This window comes from Loxodonta africana, chromosome 22, assembly GCF_030014295.1.
Source record: "Loxodonta africana isolate mLoxAfr1 chromosome 22, mLoxAfr1.hap2, whole genome shotgun sequence".
Taxonomy (NCBI): domain Eukaryota; kingdom Metazoa; phylum Chordata; class Mammalia; order Proboscidea; family Elephantidae; genus Loxodonta; species Loxodonta africana.
Window position 1 is genome coordinate 32,677,592 of NC_087363.1, and position 23,384 is coordinate 32,700,975.

The following is a 23,384-nucleotide window of genomic DNA, read 5'->3' on the forward strand; positions in this document are numbered from 1 at the left end:
TGAAGGGCTTCAGGAGACAGTGTCCCTCCAACACAGGGACTGAGGCAGCATAGTGGCAGGGGCCATGTGTGGGGGAAGAGAAGCATCAAGCATATAAGCTACCCCCTCACCTTAACTCCAAAGACACACTCAGGAGTCACTACACCCATCACGGGGTGCCTAGCAGTGTCCACCTGGCCTTTCAAATGAAGGCTTAAGGCTACCCAGTTTTCCAAAGGCACAACCACCCAACCTGGAGATAGGCCTCTGCCTCAGCTCCAAGGCCCCTCAGGATTGGGGAGACATTTGGGTCCATCTTATGGGATGTAGGAACTGGCCCCTCTGAGGGTGGAACGAGTAATGAGTAAAAGAACACAGGCCCAGGTGAGATTCCCTGGTGTTTGGAATTGAATAGGACAGCACAATGATTAGCTTCCTGTCTAGGAAAATGCAAATAAAAGCCAGAAAGCTTCAGATTAGGTTTATTGTATTTGTTGCTTGATACTTAATCGGCAGTGGCTTGAACACATTGGCCTTTAGTTCTCCCTCCATTAAATATTTAGTGATCTGTGCATAAGCACTGAGAAGATGCTACTTAAACAAAGCAGGGAGAGGTTAAGTGAATCCAAGGAGTCTGGCTCTAAACTCCCAGAGGAAGACAGAGGGATTTGCAAGGCAGAAGAAGGTACTGAGACAAATAGCAAGCCCGGGGTGACACACAGAGAAGGAGGTGGCTATGTGCAGTTGTAATATTACAGTTACATGATTTAAATTATAAATAACTGTATATAATACAGTTGTGTTATTTAAACTCTAACCATATATAACATATATATATATATCCTGGAAACCCTGGTGGCGTAGTGGTTAAGAGCTACAGCTGCGAACCAAAAGGTCTGCAGTTTGAATCCACCAGGCATTCCCTGGAAACCCTATGGGGCAGTTCTACTCTGTCCTGTAGGGTGGCTATGAATCAGAATCAACTCGATGGCAATGGGGTTTATATATATATATATATATATATATATATATATATATATATATATATATATATATATATATATATATATATTATATATATATATCCTATTATTTAAACAGAAACATGGAATAAGCATTTCCAAGTGAGAGAGTTACGGCTGTATGACCCCAAAAACATTGAGTAAAGGCTGCACAAGTCACGACAGTCAGAGTGCCTGGATTCTTTCAGAACCCAGCGAAGGGGTCAGGTACTAAAACTTGGCTGATATAGGGAGAAAACAGAATCTGCCTCAGCCACTACCTGTAAAGCACATTTGGTAATGTAAGAGATTGAAGGGAAGGGTACAGATGGCCCAGGAGAGTTAACCTACTCTGCCTTGGGAATTCTGGGCAGGACATGGGTCATCCTCAGCCTAAGGAGGTAGAATTGGATTTTCGGCTGTGCACCAGATTTCTGGCAAGGTCTACCAGCTCAGACGGGCTGGGAGCAGAAAGGGTAATGGCTTTCACATTCATCACATCACTACCACAAGCCCTTCCTCAAGCTGACTGACAAAAAAGGCCAGCCTTCACCCCCACATTGGGCACCAGGACTTCTCGGCATGGCCCACTTCTGGGTCCTCCAAGCTGCACCAAGCCAGTGTGATTGTCCACGTGTTGTCCAGAGGCTCATTTGGGGAAAGCACCGCCCACTTTGCTGTGAGAAAAGACAGGTGGGCCCTTCTCCCCTTGAGGTGATGTTGGTGCGTTAAACAACTCCTTACAAATGTAGCCATCAAAAATGGCCTCCAGTCTCATTTCTTCATCTTCTGGATAAGCAAGGACTTCTTTGGGAAGGGAGAAACATACAACAGAATATCAAGAAACGTAACTGGTTTAAATTGCTCTTCTGAAAGACAAGACTCTTCTGGGAAGGAGGAGGGTGATGAGAGACAGGCTCCAAGCATTCCCAAGATGTCCCAGTCTGCTTCACATAATCTGGGACGTTAGAATCAGAGTAGCATCCCATCATAAACCTCTCTTCGCTTTCAGCAACACTATTTTACATTTGCATTTAGACTTTAAAGCATATATGCAATAATGGAGACCCATTTTTTTTTATTTCTACCTAAGCGCACTTTCACTCTGAATCAGAAGTCTTCAAGGTGATGCTATGGCTGAGCTCACCTTTGATGTAACTTTTTGACAAGAGTTGTGGCAACCCCACTCACCACTCTAATGATAGCACTACCCTGTATTGGGGCTGTTCTTGATGTTTTACAGTATTAGCTCATCTCAGGGCCAAGTGCCAGAGCCCAGATGTTACAAGGTGGCAGGAAAGGTCCACGATTGTTTCTGAGAACAACCCCAAGAGATCAGCCTTGGACTCATCAGTGGTGGACACTGGTGCATCCTCGGGCCATGAGGACCTCAAGGTTAGAGGCAGCATGAAGTTGAGATGGGAAGGGCCTCATATTGTTAAACATTGACTCCATTCGTGGCTCCAGACTCCATGAGGTGGTCCCTTTTTTCAAGGCCCCCAGATGTCCAGTAGGATCTCATGATATGTGAGCTGCATATGAGCTTCTGAATCTTTAGCTTTTATTTTAGATCAGTTCCTCTGGCAGCGGTCCTCCTTCGGTTTTTAAGTTTTTCTCCTTTCCTCTAGTCATTTATTGTTGCCTCTTGTCCATCCTGCGTGTGCCTGCTATTTTAAATATGTTAATTTATCATTCACACAACCCAGGGGGATCAGAGCTGTCACACTCACTTTAGAGATAAGGATTCTGAGGCTCAGAGAGGTCAACCAAGGTAGGTGAGTCACACAGCCGTGGTGTTGGGGGGCCTTGATTCAAATGACCTGATACCAACACCCATGGACTAAGCTTTCTGCCCTCAAGGAGTCTGACTCCGAAAACCAAAAACCAAACCCACTGCCGTCGAGTCGATTCCGACTCATAGCAACCCTATGTGGTTGTTGTTGTTGTTGTTGTTAGGTGCTGTCAAGTCGGTTCCGACTCATAGCGACCCTATGCACAACAGAATGAAACACTGCCCGGTCATGCTTGAGCTCATTGTTGCAGCCACTGTGTCAATCCACCTTGTTGAGGGTCTTCCTCTTTTCCACTGACCCCGTACTCTGCCAAGCATGATGTCCTTCTCCAGAGACTGATCCCTCCTGACAACATGTCCAAAGTACGTAAGACGCAGTCTCGCCATCCTCGCTTCTAAGGAGCGTTCTGGTTGTACTTCTTCTAAGACAGATTTGTTTGTTCTTTTGGCAGTCCATGGTATATTCAATATTCTTCACCAACACCACAATTCAAAGGTGTCAACTCTTCTTCGGTCTTCCTTATTCATTGTCCAGCTTTCACATGCATATGATGCGATTGAAAATACCATGGCTTGGGTCAGGCGCACCTTAGTGTTCAGGGTGACATCTTTGCTCTTCAACACTTTGAAGAGGTCCTTTGCAGCAGATTTGCCCAGTGCAATGCGTCTTTTGATTTCTTGACTGCTGCTTCCATGGCTGTTGATTGTGGATCCAAATAAAATGAAATCCTCCACAACTTCAATCTTTTTTCTGTTTATCATGATGTTGCTTATTGGTCCAGTTGTGAGGATTTTTGTTTTCTTTATGTTGAGGTGTAATCCATACTGAAGGCTGTGGTCTTTGATCTTCATCAGTAAGTGCTTCAAGTCCTCTTCACTTTCAGCAAGCAAGGTTGTGTCATCTGCATAACGCAGGTTGTTATTGAGTCTTCCTCCAATCCTGATGCCCCGTTCGTCTTCATATAGTCCAGCTCCTCGGATTATCTGTTCAGCATACAGATTAAATAGGTATGGTGAAAGAATACAACCCTGACGCATGCCTTTCCTGACTTTAAACCAATCAATATCCCCTTGTTCTGTCCGAACAACTGCCTCTTGATCTATGTAAAGGTTCCTCATGAGCACAATTAAGTGTTCTGGAATTCCCATTCTTTGCAGTGTTATCCATAGTTTGTTATGATCCACACAGTCGAATGCCTTTGCATAATCAATAAAACAGAGGTAAACATCCTTCTGGTATTCTCTGCTTTCAGCCAGGGTCCATCTGACATCAGCAATGATATCCCTGGTTCCACGCAACCCTAAAGGACAGAGTAGAACTGCCGGATAGAGTTTCCAAGGAGCGCCTCGCGGATTTGAACTGCTGACCTCTTGGTTAGCAGCTGTAGCACTTAACCACTACGCCACCAGGGTTTAGGCACCCAGTTATCTGTATGTTGGCTTTATGTTTTCTGTCCTCCATCTCCATCTGTCTCATTTTCATGCTTTTTTTCTCCACTGTATTCCGGAAGATCTATGCAAGTTTGTCATTTAATCTCTTTATTGTCTCCAATGTGGATTTTAATTCTGTTGTTGCATTTTTTGTTTCCTTGTCATCTTTTCTGATCTCTTCCATCTCTCTTTTTACCCCATCCTGTTCCTGTTCTTTTTCGGCCTGTTCTTCCCAGTAGCCACAATTTTTTTTTGTTTGTTTGTTTTACTTCTTGAAGATAGGAAATTTCCTGAAATGTTCTACTGGGTCCTGCAGTGGCTCATTAAGACTTGGACTTTCAGCCTTTTAGGCTCCTGTTAACTTGTTCCACAGTACTATTAATAGGTCCCATATTATTTTAAATTGTTGTCGATCCTCAAAGCAAGATTTGGACTTTGCGTTTGTCATGGAGAGACCCGACATTGTCACCACTCTTAAACTTCTATGTAATGTTCAAGTCTCCCTCTCCCACCTACAGTTGTACAGGTCAATATGCCAATACATGGCCTAATTCCCACCTTCTAGCAAGTTCTACCCCCTCTGTATTTCAGCCCTCCCCCACTGCCTGGGCCTATAGTTCTCTTGAAGCCCTGATCCCAGGGCCTTGTTGCCTCTGTTCCCCCTATCCCTCAAGGCACTTGTATAGATTCTGGGTGCTATTCTGAAGTCAACAATGGAGACATTATAAAGGTTTTCTTTTGTTCGTTTTGTTTTTTCCTTTTTTTGTTTTGTTTTTTACTTTTGTCAGTATGTACCCCTCGTACCCACTGCCATTAAGTCGATTTTGGCTCATAGCGACCCTACAGGACAGAGTAGAACTGCCCCATAGAGTTTCCAAGGCTGCAATCTTTACCACAGTAGACTGCCACGTCTTTCTCCTGGAGTGGGTGCTGGGTTCAAACTGCCAACCTTTTGGTTAGCAGCCAAGTGCTTTAACAACTGCGCCACCAGGGCTCCTCCTACAGTAATAAACCAAAACCAAACCCGTGGCCGTGGAGTCAGTTACGACTCATAGTGACACTATAGGACAGGGTAGAGCTGCCCCATAGGGTTTCCAAGGCTGTAATCTCTACAGAAGCAGACTGCCATATCTTTCTTCCACAGAGAGGCTAGTGGGTTTGAACCACCAACCAGCCGAGTGCTGTAACCACTGTGCCACCAGGGCTTCTTGTTTCTACAGTAATACCAAAAAAACTTATTGCTGTAGAATAGATTCCTATAGCAACCTATAGGACAGAGTAAAACTGCCCCACAGGGTTTCCAAGGAACTACTAGGGGATTTGAACTTTTGGTTAGCAACTGTAGTTCTTAACCACTGCTCCTAGAGCCCCCAATTTTAGCTGTAAATAATCCCAGATTAAGACTACATTTCCCAGCCTCCCTTGCAGTTGGATGAGGCCATGTGATAAAGTTCTGAGCAATGGGAGTAGAAGGGATGTGCCCTTAAAGGGAGGAGCAGCCCCACTGCCCTCCCTGCTCTCCACTGCTGGCCTGGTACTCTGGTGAGCCATCTGTGACCAACACCCACTACAGTCACTGTAATGGACTGAATTACGTCCCTCAAAAAGTGAGTGTATCAACTTGGTTAGGCCACGATTTCCAGTATTGTATGGGTGTCCTCCATTTTGTGATTGGAATTTTATGTTGAGAGGATCAGCATGGGAATGTAACACCACCCTCACTCCCTGATCCAATGTAAAGGGAGTGTCCCTGGGGTGTAACCTGCAACATCTTTTATCTCTTAAGAGATAAAAGGAAAGAGAAGCAAGCAGAGAGTTGGGACCTCATACCGTCAAGAAAGCAGCACCGGGAGGAGAGTGCACCCTTTGGACCTGGGGTTCCTGCGCCTGAGAAGCTCATCGACCAGAGGAAGTTTGAAGACAAGGACCTTCCTCCAGAGCCGACAGAGAGAGAAAGCTGTTTCCTGGAGCTGACACCCTGAATTTGGACTTTTAGCCTACTTTACTGATAAATTTCCCTCTGTTAAAGCCATCCACTTGTGGTCTTTCTGCTATAGCAGCACTAGATAACTAAGACAGTCATCATATCAGCCCTGACTGCTTACCTTCGGGCTGTTCACATAGAGAAATGTAAATTTCTACCTTGCTTAAGTCATGGTATTTGGGAGTTTCTTTGTCATAACATCCTAACCCATACTCTATGTGGTACAATTCTCAATAAATAGCACTTCCCTCCCCCACTCTGAGGGCCTTGGGGGATGGGTATTGTTCAGGGGGTAGGGTGGCAGGGGAGTGTCATGGCTAGATTTTCTGCTCTGGAATCTTCCAGGTTCATCGCCTGTCACAAACAATTGTGGGGCACACTGGCTCATGTCTCCATCTGCTTTCTCAGCTCACAGGTTAAGACAAACGCTCCTTTTCCAACCACAGAAATCACTGAGGGTGAAAAAGGTGGACGCATGGAGGTCTTCCAGAGGCAGGGAACAAGCCAGGTTCACCAGCAGAACTCCTGATCTTGCGTCAGTCAGCCCCAGGCTGTGGGGTGCTGGAGCAAGTGCTGGCTGCAGCAGGACAAAGGAGGTCCTGCCCTCTACATGTTCTCCACTTGGTGAGAGAGGCAAACTCACCTGGAAAGATCCCTCGGTGTCACTGACATTTACATTCTACTGTTTCACTTGCCGCTCACCACCATCTTGCAACTAGGGGACTTTCACACTCATTCTGCAGGGTGCAGAAGCTGAAACCCAGAGAGGTTCAAGAAGGCCCCCGGAGTGGTGGAGCTGGGAATCCACCCTTACTCTCACTTCCAACAGGCCCTCTCAGCTGGGCTGCCCCAAAGCATGAGCCACTCTGGGTGCCCACCACAGAGTAGATCCACAGTACTGTGATGAATGAATACAGATTTCATGTAAGGAACCTGGGGTCCTGAACCAAGGGTGACCAGTTAGATCACCCACTCACACGCCCTGCCTGAGACTGCTGGCCCACCGCTGCCCCCACAGGAAGTGAGTGGAGGGCTGTGGGGTGAGAGCAAGCAGGCTGTTGGCAGGAACTTTGATGAGGAGAGCCATGCACCCAGGCTGCCTCCTGCGCAGCAGGTATGTGCACACACAGGGTTATTCCTACCCCAGTGGAACCTGGCTTGAACAAGTTACCCTCCGCCCTCATCCTTCATGTGCCCTTCTTATCTGGGCCTGCACTGCTTCTTATAGATGCAGAAAAGCTAAGTTAACGCACCTGAAAATCAATGCCTTCCTTCCTCACAGCATGTTTGGACATCCAGTCGGGGGCCAAGGGTAGAACTCACAAGGCCCAGTTCTTTCCCCACAAAGGCCAGTCAGGATGGGATGTCCCACTCTCTGGTCACCCGTGCAGCTGCTGGACACACACAAAAGCTCAGGCTTTGCCAGGTTTCACAGAACAGATGGACAGATGACTCTTTCAGTCTGTTCCCAAGACAGCTGGAACAATGGTCTCCACCCTCCAAGACCAGCAGCTACACTCCCCCTTAGAACCTCACCACTGGAAATCCACAGGTGCTCCACCGTCTGCCTCCAGATGGCCAGGGCCTCACCGAGAAACACTTACCCAAATTTGCATCCAGCTCTTTTAAAAGAGGAGGGCCCCCCAACACACACAGCATAGGTGCTTGGGTCCTTGAGAAAGGGCCATCTCCAGAAGGTTCTCGTGTCTCACTCACGTGGGTGGGTGAATAGGGGCATTCTGACATCAGCCGTGCTGCTGAGTCAGCTCCACCCTGGCCAACCTCTACCTCACGCCTGGCCTTTCCCTCCCAAGCACACTTCCTCTTCTAGTTCTCTAATTTCCACTGCCCCCCACCCCTCCAATCTGCAGGGGACGTGTGGATGGGCCAAAACTTCAACTGGCAACTCACATATCAGAGGCTCTAAGAATTATGGGAAGTTAAGGAGGCTTTGACTCCCCATGGCTCACAGGAGCTGGGGAGCAGAGGCCTAGCTCCCTGGACAGCCTATTGGATTCCTTTTGCAATCACACCACCATGCCAGCAGGTAAGAACATGCCCACTTCCTAGGGGAAGTTCAGTCAGACATAAGCCAGCCCCAGCCTGGAGCTTTCTCTTCTCCTTTCTCCATATATCCAAATCCCACCGCTGTCCCAGTATCAGCTCTGGGAAGCCACCAGGCCGGTCCCATAGGAGTCACCTACTCCTCTGACTCCTGCTTGAGACACTCACCTGGCACTGTTTGCTCACCGTCCAGTCCCTCAGGCATCTGCTGTGCACCCCGCATGTGAGTCGGGTGCTGGTCACTCAGACAGACCTCCAGCAGTCTGAAGTAGGGAAATCCACGAGGGTGGGGCTGCTTGGGGACCTGCCTGGCTGGACCAAGGCAAGTAAACTCCCAGACCTCATGGGGTGCAAAACAAGGACCTTGGACTCTGCAAAATGCAGGAACAGGGACTCAGCTTCCAGAGTCATCCCCATCTCCTGGTAGAGCAAAGAAAAACACACATACTGAAAGCTAGTGAGTTCTTTTTTTCTTTTTATTGGCAAAGTAAATATATTTTTATGAAGGACCAAAGAAAATATACAGAATTGTAATATATGTACACCACCTTTATAGATTTAATTTTTCAAATTTACACAAATGTCGATATGTTATTAAAAGATATTTTATGCAGGTGCATCTATGTACAGTCTATTTACATACATTCATAGGATGTGAAATAAACCAGTCCAAACAAGCTAGTTTATTTGATATTAATTTCTAGACCAAATAAGGAATGCATTTCTAAATTAGGGTTGGGAGGCTCTACCTAGTGCCTTCACACACAAAGCAGCCTGCCCCCTCACTTCCTGGACGTGACCAAGAGGCTGACGAGCCTGTGTCTGTCTGTCTGTCCAGGACATTGAACTCAAGCAATTGCACTGACCAGCGCCAGCGCAGCCCCAGCCGCCCTGTCCATCGGCCCATCACAGTACCCTGCAGTCGGACTTTTGGCCTACTTCCTTCTTCCCAGCATGGCTCCCTCTGGGAATTGAACATTTCAAAACTGCACATTTCTTCTTAGTCAGCAAGAGAGTGCTGGCCTTGGCCCAGGCGGGGAGCCCAGTGGGAGAAGCGCCAGGCCCTCGAATCCCTGCCTCGGCCCCGGCAGCATAGGCCGGCCGAGGCACTCACGGAGGCCTGAGTCCGGGGCGCCTGGGAGCCCGCCCGCCCGCCCACCAGCCCACGAAGGCTCCGGAACAGCGGCCGCGGGGGCTCTGAGTCCACAGCCAGGCTGCCCGGCCCTCCCGTACCTCCCAACTTCGGCGAAGGGGTGGTAACGTTGTCACGTCCCTCGGAAGGAGACAAATAAATTATTGCTATAAAACACCCGGGTCGGCGTGGGGCTGGGGCGCGGGCGGCTCAGTTCGCCGCGCGCCCGGCGCGGCTGCTGCGCGGGAAGCGGTGCACTTTGATGTGCTTGGAGAGGTGATCGCTGCGGGCGAACTTCTTCTCGCACACCGGGCACTGGTACGGCTTCACGCCCGAGTGCGAGCGCCGGTGCCGCGACAGCTCGTCAGACCGCGAGAACCTGCGGGACACAGCGCTCAGCGAGGCTGCGGGGGCTCCCGCGCCTCCGACCCCGACGCAGCCCCGCGGCAGTGATAGGCCCATTGGGTCGGGCTCGGCCGCCTGCAGGGCGCAGCCGGGCCAGTGTCCACTGGTGAAGCCACCACCCTGCCAGCCTCCAAGGTGGTAACAATGTGACATACAAGGTTCATGCTGGCACGGCCCAGGCTGGCCGGGCAGCTGTTAAACAGGCTGGGCCAAATCTCAAGGCCAGAGAGGCTGAGGCTTGTCTCCAGCAGCCCACCGATTTACAGTGGGCACCGAGGGCAGGAACGTGTTCAATCCTCCGGCCCCCGACTGCAGCTGCATCTCCTTATCCCTCTGCCTCATCCCCACCCCCACTTCCAGAACTCAGGACATCTGCAGAAGCCCACCGAGAAGGGGAAACTGAGGCTCAGGGAGAGGAAGGAGACTCCCTCCCCAGCACCGCCTGGTGTTCCTGCCTCCTTTCTTTGCTTCCACTAGGAGCAGAAGGGTCCTCAGACCTGAGCTCCCCACTCCACTCTTGGACCCTGCTTTCCAGATAGCTGGGCCCCTAAGGTGACCCCAAACAACAACAAATACACTTCCGCAAGAGAGGTACGCCTACCAGTTTAGATGGTGCCCATGACATCTCTCTTGGCCTCTGCCTGCCTGGGAGCAAGTAGGGGCTCATGGGGGAGCTGAGTCAGACGGGCCAAGGGGCTCAGACTGCTTTCCACCAACTTCAGGGACTTGAGGCTTTCTCCACCCCAGGGCCCTGGTCCTGGCAGGGGGATCCCACTCCCACCTACACACACAGACACACACACACTTGTCCTCAGTGGTCTACCTACATCAATGTTTCCTAGGTCTCTCTAGACAAAAGACATTTGCAAACACTGTTCCCCCTATCTGGAATGCTCTTCCTGCCCCTCATCTCCTTGCTCCCCTCCTACGTATCCTTTAGAGTTCAGCCCAAATGTCACTTCCTCAAGAACATCCACCAAGATTGTGTCCCCACTCTAGGTTCCCATGGCACTGTGTGCCTTTCTTTCCTGTCCTTGCCACTGGGGCCATTTTAAGTTAGTTTGTCCAACTTTTTGATGAATGTCAGTGTTTCCTGCCAGACCATCACCTCCATGAGGGCCAACCACTGTGTCCTGTTCCCGGAGGTCTCCAAGAACCAGTCAGTGCCTAGTGCACAGTATGTGTTCTGTGAGTGCATTTCAGAAAGTGAGTGAGGGGACTCAGCAAGCACCCCGGGAAGTGCAGACAGCACTCACGGGACTGCCCTCTTGAGTCACACACACACACACACCCTGTTCCGGGAACCCAGGCCACAAGACGAGGTAGATTAGGTGGTGCCCCAAAACAGCAGTCTCAGGCCTGCTGATGGGTGGGGCTGCTGGCCCCCCTCTGGCCTACCACTGTGGCTGTAGGCCTTGACTCCCAGCCTGACATGAGCAGGAAGGACCCAGTAGTGGAACGTTCAGGTGGGCGCAGGCAGGGGCCCAAGGACCAGACTGGGAGCCTGGCCTGGGTGCAGAAAGGAGAAATGCCTCAGACTCCACCCTTTCTCCCAGAGAGTGGATGAAGTTTCTGGACTAGGAGGCAGGAGTTCAGTTCACACTATAAAGAGCTGGTCAGTGCCTGGCATGGAATCAGTGCTCCACACATATTTTTTGAATCAACAAGGCTCAACTGGCCCATTTGTGAGACAAGAAAACTGAAGCCTGTAGTGATACGGGCCTGATCCAGGGTCACCGAGTGAAACAGTCCAGCTGAGGCAGGACTCGCAGCAGCCCCCTGCCATGCCTGAAGGCCTGCACTCCCAACTAGCAGTTGCCCTCCTGGCCTCCCCTGAGGTATGTGCCCCTGGCATCCATGCCGGTGAGGAAATGGAACAATACACCCTGGCAGTCAGCAGACAGCCTGCCCATGGTAGGGGCAAGCAGAAAGCAACAGAAGCAATGGCCTGACAATGCTGGGTCCAGGCCCTGGGAGTCACCTGGCACCTTCCTGGCCAGATAGCCAAGATCAGCCCATCTGGATCAAAAGATCAGGTCAAGGACTCAGAGGTCAAGGGGCCTACCTGGGGTCACATAGCCAGCAGAGCAGCAGGGCTCAGCTCCTGGCCTGTGGGATTAGAGTCCCCCCACCACCATGGAGCCCTATGTGCTCCTGAGCAAACCATCAAACTGCTTTGCACCTCAGTATCCTTGTTCACCCAGTGAAGACCTGGGGAGCCCCGCCTGCCTGCTAGGGCTTGTCTCAGAGACAAAGGCGGGGACACAGGGCCATAGTAGGTCCTCTCATCGTGGTGACACCTGGGAAGGACAGGCAACTGAGGGAGAGCCAAGCCAGAGGACATGCTGTCCTCACTTGCAACCCTGTCTTTGCCCATGAAGGCACATCCTATGACCTGTGGGACCGTCCCAGGGAACAGAGCACTCAGAAGACCCCTACCTCACACCTGACATCACATCGTCCCACAGAGCAGCCACCAGAGAGGTCGGGGAGGGGGGTGGCGCACAACAGGGGAGAAGTCGCATCCAGTGGTTAAAAGGCAGCTTCCAGAGGCAGTAAGCTCTGACCCCTACTGACCACGTGACCTGGGCAAGTCACTAAGCTCTCTGAGCCTCAGTGTCCCCACCTGAAAACAGGAAGGATGATAGACCTACCTCATTGGACTATGAGGATTATGAAAGCTAAGGAGTGAAGTTTCTAAAAAAGTACTTGGCACGTAGTAATTGTTCACTAACTAGGAGCTCGGATTATCTGCAAGAAGTCAGCACAGAACCTGGTACCTGGTAACGTACTGGCGGGTGTAGGCCTAAGGAGCCCTGGTGTCACAGTGGTTAAAGCGCTTGGCTGCTAACTGAAAGGCTGGCCATTGGAACCCACCAGCTGCTCCGTAGGGGAAAGAACATGGCAGTCTGCCTCTGTGAAGATTTACAGCTTGCACCTGCCCAAAAGCAATGGCAGGAAGGGACAGGAAAACTGGATGAAAGGACACGGGGAACCCGGTGTGGAAAGGAAAAGGGAGAGTGCTGACACAATGTGGGGATTGCAACCAATGTCACAAAATAATTTGTGTAAAAATGTTTGAATGAGAAACTAATTTGTGCTGTAAACTTTCATCTACACAACAAAATTAAAAAAAAAAAAGGGGGGGTTACAGCCTTGGAAGCCCTATGGGGCAGTTCTACGCTGTCTTACAGGATCGCTACGAGTTGGAATGAACTCTGGCAGCAGTGGGTTTGGTTTTTGGTTTGGGGTGTGCGCCTCACCACAACTCTCAACTCTCATTGCTGGGTTGCAAAGCACAGGCAGCCCAGGAGTCTACAGGACCTGAGCACTCAGATGCCTGCACCACTAGCTCACACAGCACCTCTGTGTGAAGTGCAGGTGCCCCTTCCTCAAGACCCTACTCAACCATCAGCCAGTCTTTAGTACAGATATTCCAGCCCCAAAACTGCAATGTGGATGGTGCCCCTAGGGTTTTGCAGTCTATAACCCACCCAACCACACTTGGCGGCTCACCTCCTCACATGGGGGCAGCAATAACGCAGCAGCAGGAGACAGATGGCAGGGTGTGAGTCCTGTCCCTGCCACTCCCTGCTTTGTGGGCTCAGGCCTACAACCCCCTTTCTTGGGCTCCACCTCTCAACTGTGGATGACAACAGTACCTACCACACAGGACTGCTGACCGTTACTAATATTAATACTCGCTGTGATCATAGGGGATTCTTTCTGGACAGAGTAGCCTAGCTATTCCAGAACAGGACGTTCTGCCGCAGGGAACAAAGGACGCCTGTGTGCGAGAGTAAAGCCAGGGAACTTCTAGGAAGGCAGGCAGGCAGCCACTTCCCAGATGGTGAGATCGCACTGAGCATGTCTGGCGTCCACCCACCGAGGGTACCAGAATCACGCCACAGGCGAGGAAGGGGCAGGGAATACTGGGCCCAGGCCCACAGAGAAGGAAGTAGTGGCTGATGGCCTGGGCAAGTGATGACCACGGGGGAAGAAGGGAGGGAGTGCATCACACAAAGGTACACAAGTTGGGGCTGGGTGGAGAAGCTCGTCATGCAAGCCCAGGGCACAGTGCCAGGAATGAGCCAGTCTGCTATGAGGAGGGGCACGTCATCCACCAGGGCCACCTGGGAAGAGAGAGGCCTGGAAAGCTGGAGAGCTCCCTGTGGGTGGCAGGAGAACATGCAGGGGTGCTGCCCTGAGATCTAGGCCCAGCAGGAGGTGGAGGGGAAGGTCTTCCCACGCCCACACCAAAGTGAGCCACCCAGTGGGACAAGAGGCTGGAGAGAGGGCCCTGCGTCCAGGTAGAATACATTAACTTTGTGCCTCGACTTCCTCCTCTATAAAACAGGGATAACAACACTGCTGCCTATGTCGCAGAGGCAGAAGACCTTTCGGGGCCAGATGGGAGTTCTGGGTATGAATTTAATGGCCAGAGTAGCCTCAGGAGGTAATGAGCTCCCCATGACAGGAGGCATGCAAGCAAGAGCAGGGATGAGTGGAACAGGTTCAGATTTAAGAAACTGAGAACTGTGCCTAGTATAGAGTAAGTGTTCAGGAAGTACGGCCTCTTATCATCAGCAGCATTGCTTCCCCTGTCCTCCCACCCGACTCCTGCTCAAAGACCCCTCCACCCGCTGACAAGCTGCTGTAAGGCTATGGCCATATTTAAGGAGCACATATTTTTTGAGTACTTCCAGGGATTCAGGGATGAAGACCAACCAGGGATCCCCCATCCTCAGAGAAACAGCTCTCCCCAAGAGGCAGGCACCCTGGCGGGACACACCAAGGACAGCTCAGCTCTGGGAGGACCCTGGGAGAAGCTGGAGATGCCATGCAGGAGCCCTAGGAGTGTGGTGGCAGGGGTGGTGGCCTGGGGTCTCTGCAGTGATCTCACCAGGCCTGGCACCCACATGCCCTCCCTGCCCGATGGGTCCTGAGCAAGAAGACCATCTCGAGGGCTTGGCAGGGTCAGATCTGGAATTCCCTCCGCACATTCTCACTCTTACTTGTACACCTGCCGTGGGGAACTCATTACCTCCTGGGACCCCCGGTGTGATCCTGAGGGTTCTGTCTGCTCTCTGGCACAGGGGCAGCCCTGAAGAAAGCAGACCCTCCTCCTCCCTGGGGGGCAGCACCTGGATGGCAAGGCTGAGCAGGTTAGGCAGCCGGGTCAAGGGCCACACCCTTCCGCCCTGTGACCAGGAGCTGCTCCCAGCCTCACCCTGACCTTAGGAGCCACTCACTGATGGTCTCAAAGTCAACAGGACAGTGACTTGCAGGTCAGCCTGGGCACATGAGTCTTGGGGCAGATGCTCTGGAGGGAAGCTGCAGACCCAGCTGCCCAGGCTTCTCCCTCTGCCCCTACCCCACCCCACCAGAGGAGACCACATTCAGGGTCCCTGTAGTCTGGGGTGCACACGCCACCTTATGTGGGGGCCTGCCCACGTGAGGCCAAGTAGAAAACATTCCAGGCCCCCTACCAGGTACTGACTTTGTATGAGCAGTGGGGAACGGGTTTCCCTGCACACCCGCCCTGGGCTGTGCTGGGCAGGTGGATCTCAAGGTCTCACCCTAAGGGAGGGAGGCAAGCTCTCTGCTTTAAAGATGAGGAAGCTGAAGCTCCGCCAGGGTGGACAATGTGGGGCTGGGACTCCTAACCACTGCCCCCAGTAGCCCTCAGCAGTCTCTAGCTGATCCCAGCACCAAGGTGCTGAGATGCTCTGAGCCAGGGAACCTACCCAAGGATACACTTCGGGGTGGGGAAAGTCAAGTCCTGCCGCCTTTTGCCTGGGCCCCGGGCTCCTAGGTCCTGGGTTAATGCTGTCTCCTCTTCAGACAGGACTTCCCTGGCCACCCTTCCCTTTAGGAGCCCCTCGCCCATCTCTCCATCACATCACTCTGTGTCTCAAAGCATCTAATTAAGTACGTGGCTAGCTGTCTTCCCAAAGGAACATAAGTGCCATGAAGGCAGGTTCTTGGACTGTTTTAGTCACTGCTGTCTCCCAAGGGCTCGGACCAGGCTCGGCACTGGGCAGAGACCCAGCACACACCAATGGCTCCCCACAGAGGCAAGTATCAAGCTGGGAGGCCAGGAGTTTGGAAGGTCTCCCAGACCTCTTCCTCACTTCCACCACCCAGGAAGAGGGGGCCTGCTGCTGGAGGGGTCAGCGGCAGGTGGAGGCCAGAGGCCAGAGGCCCTGCCCAGGTCTGTTGGCTCCTGAACTCCCAGAGCCCTGACCACCCAACACTGCCCACCACTGCCTCATCTAGCCCTCCCAAGCAGCCCTGCGGGGCACCTCCGCCCCCGCCACCCACTTGGCAGACAAGCACTAAGGCTCAGAAAGGCATAGGCTCCAGCCGAAGCCCACCAGGTCTCCCTGTATAAACAGCCTTCAGGCGGTGGTGAAAGCAATGGTCCCTCACTCAGGAGGGGCCCCATATAACCCAGAACACTGGGAGAAGTCCCTTCTCCGGCCAGCTCGGAGCTCAGACAGGAGGAGGCTGCCAGCATCACATTGGACTTTCCACTCACAGCACCCCTGGCCCTGCCCAGCCTCAGCCAGCAAGGACTCCTGTGGCCAGTGCCCCTGCTCCAGCCATTTCTCCTGGGCTCTCAGATGAGAACATTCTGGTCAAGGAAACAAAAGTGACAAACTGTTCCCTCATGTGTGTGCATGCACCCACGAGACCACTGCCTGCACAGACACCACGCACAGGTGCACAGATACATGGTATGTGCACGTGCACAGACACGGAAGGTTGCACAGCACATAGGGACATACATGAAGAACACGTATGAGTACGCAGATGAGCAGACCCCTCACTCCCCTCTGTCACACACACACACACACAATCACACATGGTGCAGCCGCAGCGATAACCACAGCAGCACAGCCCAGGAGTGTGCCAGCAGCACATGCCGCCTTCCTGGGCAGAGATGTCTGCGGGTGGCTCTCCCAAACTGGGGAGCGCCTGCTGGGGAACCTGGGCACGTGAGCTCCTGGCAGGCCACCTGTAGATTCAGGAAATCATAGGCATGCCCTCTGAAGAGGGAAGGGTGACTCATGGGGTCCCATCCAGCTCTGCCCAGGAGTCTGGGAAGGGTTGAAGCTGGTTTTCCTTTCTGGGAAGTGCAGAGTAGAGGACCGTGGAAGGATCCTTCCACCTTCAAGACAGTGTTGCCGCCAACCTGACCTTCACTGTTTATTAGCCCCTGCAGCTTCCCAAACACACCGAGAGGACCTGAGGACTGGTGGGAGGGAACAAGGGCTGGGCAGGGACTCGAACCTGGGGCACCCACATGCCCCAAAACATCTGTGGAGTAGAGCTGCTCTCTCTTACTGGGGAAGCAGCTTGTCTGGACTGTGGCCTCTCTAAGCCATTTACAAATCCCATTTACAATGCTTCATAACCTTGGGCAAGTGATGTCACCAGCCTGCGCTTCAGTCCCCTCAGCTGTCAAATGGGAGTAATGTGGTATTTCTCCTTGTGGGGTACTGTGAGGGTCAGAGGAAGCACACAGCACTCACCCTTGTCTGACACACAACCTACTGTTAGTGCCATTCTACTGTGGCCCAGTCACCCAACCCTTGCCTTCATCCAACAGGCTCCATTTCTCGGCTTCAGAGGCCAGTAGGCATCACAAGCCATGGTAAATCTTAACCGGGTCATTATGAAACTGGAAACCAGTTGGTTTCTGGCTTTAGGAAAAAGGAGGGACAAAAGAACCTCTGGGAAGCTGTGCCAAGCTCTGCCCTGCCCACCTGCCCACCTGTCCCCTCCCCTCTCCACTCCCTGATTAGCCAACTTATCTAACACTGGAGGACACAGCACTCACTGAAACCCCCGTGAGCAGATCCGAGTTGGGCCTCACTCCCATCCCAGCCCTGCCATACTGACCTCCAGCCGCAGCCCGGCCAGGTGCAGGCGAAGGGCTTCTCGCCAGTGTGCCGGCGTAGGTGGGCCTTGAGGTGGCTGCTTTTGGTGTACATCTTGCTGCAGCCGGGGAAAGTGCATTTGTGCATCTTGATGAGTTCTGCCGAAGGGTTCTTGGAGAACTTCTGGCCCACAAGGAGGCCGGCAGAGCCTGGTCCCAGGGATCCCGACCCAATGGGCTTGGCAGCGATTGGCACAGGGGCAATGCGTACGAACTTGGAGGGCAGGTTCAAGTTGGAGGAGGGCACCACCTGGGGCACAAGCGCGAAGGTCTGCCCCTGGATATTGACCAGGAGCTGGGCCACCTTGACACTCTCTGGGGGCTGCCCGGGGGAGGCTGGCCCTGTGCCTGCCTCCTGCTTGACCGGCACTGGCTGGATCTGCAACAGCACTGGGATGGGGCCCTCAGACGACGGCCCCCCACCTGGGCTGTGAGCACTGCTGGCACTGGGGCCACCAGGTGGGGGGGTACAGCACTCCTTCCCACCAGACCCAGGACGGAGGTGACTTCTGGGTGGCCCAGCCGAGAGTGGGCCACAGGCCTCGAAGTCCTTGCTGCCGCCCTCTGGTGCCTCCTTGACCCCCGGCTCCATGTTCTCCTCCAGGAACTCTTCTATCTCCTCCAGGGTGGGCTGGAAAGGCCTCGGGACGTCATCAGGGTCACCCGCAGAAAACTCAGAGAGACAGAAATGCTCCCCCTTCACGGGCGCCGGTGCCCTCCGCCAGGCCCCCCAGGCCATGGGGCCACTACTGACCCCTATGCTGCCGCTGCCACCCAGCGTGGCCCGGGACAGCAGGAAGTCCAAGATGCTGTCCTGGCCCTTGGTGCCCACGTTGCTGCTATAGCAGGAACAGAGGGCTTGCGAGTCTGGGCTGGCACAGGAGCAAAAGCTGGAGGAGTCACTGTCATCTTCCGAGAGTGGTGAGGGCAACATGTGATACGCCCGCCGGCCAGCCAACCGATCACCCAAGTAACCGGATGGGCATTTTGGCGACGAGAAGTTCTCGTCCACTGGAAGCAAGTGGTCCACCATGCTGGCCTGGCCGTGCTGGGTGGTAGCTGCAGAGAGGGGATAAGGGAGACCGAGTCAGGAGGAAGGCACACTCACCTGCGGCCTCAGGGACTGTGGAACCCACCCTTGGCTGCCTGGGTTGGCTCCGGGAGCCAGCGTACAGCCACCCATTGCCAAATGCCCGGATTCTGCCTCTGTCCGTCCCACGGGAGGGCTATGTCTGCAACAGCATTTTCCAAAATTGCACCACCTGTTTGCAAAAGAGCCCTCTCCAAGCCCGTTGCACAACCCCGGGCACTTTTGGTTTCAAACAGATTTTCCAGAATGATCCCAGGAAAGATCAGTATGTGTGTCTGTGAATGACTGAGTTTAAGTGTGTGTGAGAGAAAAAGCGAGTATGTTAGGAGCTCTATGGACCCTGGAGCAGCCAAGGGCCTGGAATCACCCTAGGGAGTCTGCCCAGAGCCAACCCAAATGGGGCTGCTGCCCTTCTGAGGACACCTAACCTCAGAGGCATTTCTGTCGGTTCACTGAGGAGGTAGGAGAATAGCCATTTGACCTCTGACCCCAGCAACACAGGGTTGTTGGTGCTTGGGTAGAGTTGCCAGATTGAGCAAATAAAATTCTAGCTGCCCAGTTAAATTTTAATTTCAGATAAAAATTAATTTTTTAATTTAAGTATGTCCCAAATATTGAATGGGACATACTTACATTGAAATTATTTTATCTGAAATTCAAATTCAACTCGGCGGCCTGTATTTTAATGAAACTCTAGTTTGGAGGCAAAAAAAAAAATCACAATCAGTGAGTAACTGCCCTCTCGGGCTCCAGGTAACACCTGAAGCCCTCAGAAGCTCACTTGCCCCAGTTCTCTCCCCTTCGAGCCTCAGCTGCCTCCTGGGTGAAACACGAGAGGAAAGGAAAGGGCTTGCAGGACATGCTCTCAACCTGCCGCCTGCTCTGTGCCCTGATGCTTCACCGCGACCACCCTACAGAGCCCTGACCTCACAGATGGATGGTCGGCTAAGCTTCCACACACTCGCACATACTACCTCTGCCAGGGGTAGGAGGTAATATGACCTACCCTCCTGCCCCGAACCCCACGGCCGCTGCCGTCCCTGACCAGGATCACTCACCACCTCGGAAGGGTCGCCAACCTCCAACTCCCTCCCCCTAGACTGTGGGCACCATGAGGGCAGGTTGGCCACCAGGTCCACTGAGGCCCAGTGCCCGTGTGGCACCCGGGAGGGATCAGATAACGCTGAGAGGGAGCAGAGTGGGAGGCTGCATGCTCTGAGCTGAAGGCCACACTAGGTCTCGTGTTCAAGGAGAGTCAACAGTGTCTGGCCCTGAAAGGGCCACCTCTGAGGACCTTTGTCCCCACCCAGAACCATGGCTGCTGTTTATTTCAGGTGGGGAAGGAGGACATTCTGCACCTGGAACAGAGCCCCTCCATTGCTTGGCACCCCTCTGCACCCACCCCATTACCTGTCTCAGGACCACACCAGGCCTGGCACCCAGCACTACCAACTCTCAACAGGCTGAGCCTCGGGTGGGATCCAACCAGGCCAGGGCAGAAGCAGCTGTGACCTCGGGCAAGTCCCTGCACCCCTCAAAGCCCCAGTTTCCTTTTCTGTACTATGCCTCCATGACGTCTACACCCCTCTCCTGCTTTGGGACCCCAGGATCTCTGACCTCAGCTCCCAGCTCATCCAGGAAGCTTCAAGGGGCTCCAGGAAACCAAGGCAGGGAAGATGCCCTTGGCATTTCTGCACAGGAAGGGAGGGGGCAGTTTTGCCAGGACTGCATTTTGCTTTTTTGTTTTCAGTCAGCAAAGTATTAAAATACACACTGCACCAAATCAGGTGCTGGAAAGGACTGAAAGTAGCAGGTGAAGTGAAGGGGCAGTGAGGTGCAGGACCCCTGCCATCCCCTCACAGTGCACACGTACCCTCTCTGTGCCTCCATCTTGTTCTGTTAAATGGGGACGCTGCTGACAGTGCCAGGTCCCAGATGCTGTCAGAGTCCCGTAAGATGAACAGGCTGGGCCGACCTCACCAATAAGTGCTCGGTCAATACCAGCCACTACAACCTCTACCACGGGCCTTCAGTAGGGGACGCGTGGTCTTTATGGCCCTCTGCTGTGATGTGAAAGAATCATGGGACTCCAGCTCCCAGAAGTAGACCATGACTGGTGGCAAGGGGCCGAGTGGGGCTATTTCCCTCCCTGCCTACAACCCTTCTCTGCAATGTGATCACTCTTCCATGATATTTGTATTGTGGAGATAAGGAAGCCTTTCCTTGTAGAGCTACAAACTGACATACTTACACATGAAATAATATAAAAAGAAATATTGGGTAAAGTAAGTACAGTGGGGGTGAGGGTGCGAGGAAAAGACCTCCAATGGCTCCCCAAGGAGAAGCAACCCAAGCCGGTCCCAGTGCCCAAGGCCAACACCTCCTCCATCTCTCCACAGAGCTCATCTCACTGTGCACCAATGCCACAAGCTCCATGGGGCCTCAGGCCACTACCCGGGTTCTTCCCCCAGCGGAGATCGCCCCGCTATACCTGGGGGCTCCTTATTTAGATCCTGGCTCAGAAGTCACCCACTTGGGAGGCCCTCCCTGACCACCTTGTTACATCGCCGCATATTATATTCTCCTTCGCAGTTGGCACTGTGGTAAACCATCCTGGTTATGCATTTGCTTCCTTTCTTTCCTGTCTATCCTCCCCAGCCGCCATCCCCACCAGAATATGAGTGTCTCCCAGCCTAAAGCCGCGTCTGACAAGTATCTGCCACCGGCAGAGGGGGAACGCGGCACGCGGCGAAGGAAGGACATCCTCAGTCAGGCATCATTCTCAACGCACAGCTGAGCGGCCCAGGCTGAACGCTGAAGCGCTAAGAGCCAAGAAGGGGTTCCTGGGACTGCCCGGGAGTACAGACTGAAAGGCCGGGACGCGCCAGGGCTGGGAGACCGCTCTGGGCCCTAAAAAACACAGCAGCACGTGGCGCAGCCGGAGGCACAGGCTGCCTGCAGGGGGAGGGGACGCGCTGTTCCGGGCACCGTCCTCGGCCCGCCGCCGGACTCCGCCCCCTCCCCCGGCCGGGCCAGGCCTGCTGTTTATCCTCCCGGGGACACAGCGGCCGCAGGAACAACATGTAATTGATAACAAGCCGAGCGCCGGCCAAGGGCTAGCCATTGGGTCAGCGTGCAAATCACGGGGGATGGCGGGCGGGGCTGCCTTTCAAAATAAAAGTCCCCACTCCCCGAGCCGCCTTCAGGCCCCAAAGTCACCAAGTCCCGGCGTCCTCGCACCTGTGGGGTGGCGTGGGCTCCCCGCGAGCCGAATGGAGGTTTAAGGGACTCAAGCATTTTGGAATGTTGTCACCTCCCAGGGACCGGGCGAGAAAACAGCCCCTCTGTGCCCTCCGGGGGGCCAGTGGGGAACTCCATAGTAGGGAGGGAAGAAGGGAAGCCTGACGGCCGGCCGTGGGGCATAGGAGGAGGGTGGACTCTCTTCTCCCCCCGCGCTGCCAGCCCTCGGTTACTCCTCTACTAATGTCCGATCTAAGGGGGCGGAGGACTCTGGGCCTGGAGTCGGAGTAGGAGACGTGGATGAACGGTGCGGGTGTGCCCGAGTGGCGTGTGCGCTCGGGTGGCGTGTGCGCGAAGAGGTGTGAGTTTCTGCCGTGTGTCTGCGCGTGTGCGGGGTGGGGTGTGCGGTGGCCGGTGTGGGTGTTCGGTAGGTGTCTGTGGTGTGCTTGCGCGTGGAGCCGGCGTGAGGGTGCCGGCGCGTGAGTGGGGACGTGCGTAGGAAAGGACGGCGCTCGGACGCCCTCCGGGGAGCCCTAAATCTCTGCCTGCTGGGCACCACGCCCGCGCCCCCAGCTCCCGCAGGCCCCTGCCGCGGTGACCAGCAGTAACCTCGTCCGCCACGGGTCCATCCGCGTCCGCTCCCCCGCCCCCAGCCAGGCCTGGCCCGGGTGCCCGCCATATGGGAGGGCCGGCCCGGAAGGCGCACACGGACACGCGGGGCCGGCCCGGAGGCAGGGGCCCGGACCTTCGCGCGTAAAGTGCCAGTAAGGGGGCCGTCCTCCCACCGACTTATTCGACCCCCCGCGCCCCACCGCTGGGGCTCAAGCCGCTCCTCAGACGTGGCCTCGGACACTCGCGCAGAACTCGGACAGCAGCGTGGGCGCCCGGCCCCGCGTCCAGAGGCTGCCCAGCGCCCCCCTCGCGTCCCGGCCCGCCCCCTGGGCACCCGGGGCCCCGTCCGCACGACGGTCCGGCCCGGGGCGCGCTCTCCCACCTGAACTTCTCGCACGCCCGGCCGGCGGCCAGGCCCCCGGCCGTCCCGCAGCCCCGGCCGGGCTGGGCTGGGCGGGCGCGGCGGCTCGGACTCCTGGGCCCGCGGCGGCAGCGGGCGGTGGCCCGGCTCCTGAGCTGGCTCGCTCGCCCGCTGGCCCGCGGGTCGCTGCGGCCGGAGCTCTCGCCCGCCCGCCTGCTCGCTGGCTCGTTCGCTCGGCGCTCACTCCCGGCCGTCACGTGATGCGTGCGGGCGCCGCGAAGGCTCGCAGGAGGCTCGGCCTCAAGCGCGTGCCCCATTGGCCCGCGCCGTCGCGTCACGCGCGCCCGC

The 23,384-nt window shown here is 54.3% G+C and overlaps 1 protein-coding gene across 1 annotated transcript; it reads right to left on the reverse strand.

The window, feature by feature from the left end:
* Positions 1-8,713: 8,713 nt before the first annotated feature.
* KLF15 (KLF transcription factor 15) lies at positions 8,714-23,118 on the reverse strand. Its single transcript, XM_064274777.1, has 3 exons — positions 23,058-23,118; positions 17,697-18,792; positions 8,714-9,762 (listed from the first exon to the last, which is right to left on the reverse strand). Exons 2-3 carry the CDS (start codon positions 18,764-18,766, stop codon positions 9,594-9,596), a joined length of 1,239 nt encoding a protein of 412 aa, XP_064130847.1. The 5' UTR covers positions 18,767-18,792; positions 23,058-23,118; the 3' UTR covers positions 8,714-9,593.
* Positions 23,119-23,384: the final 266 nt, after the last annotated feature.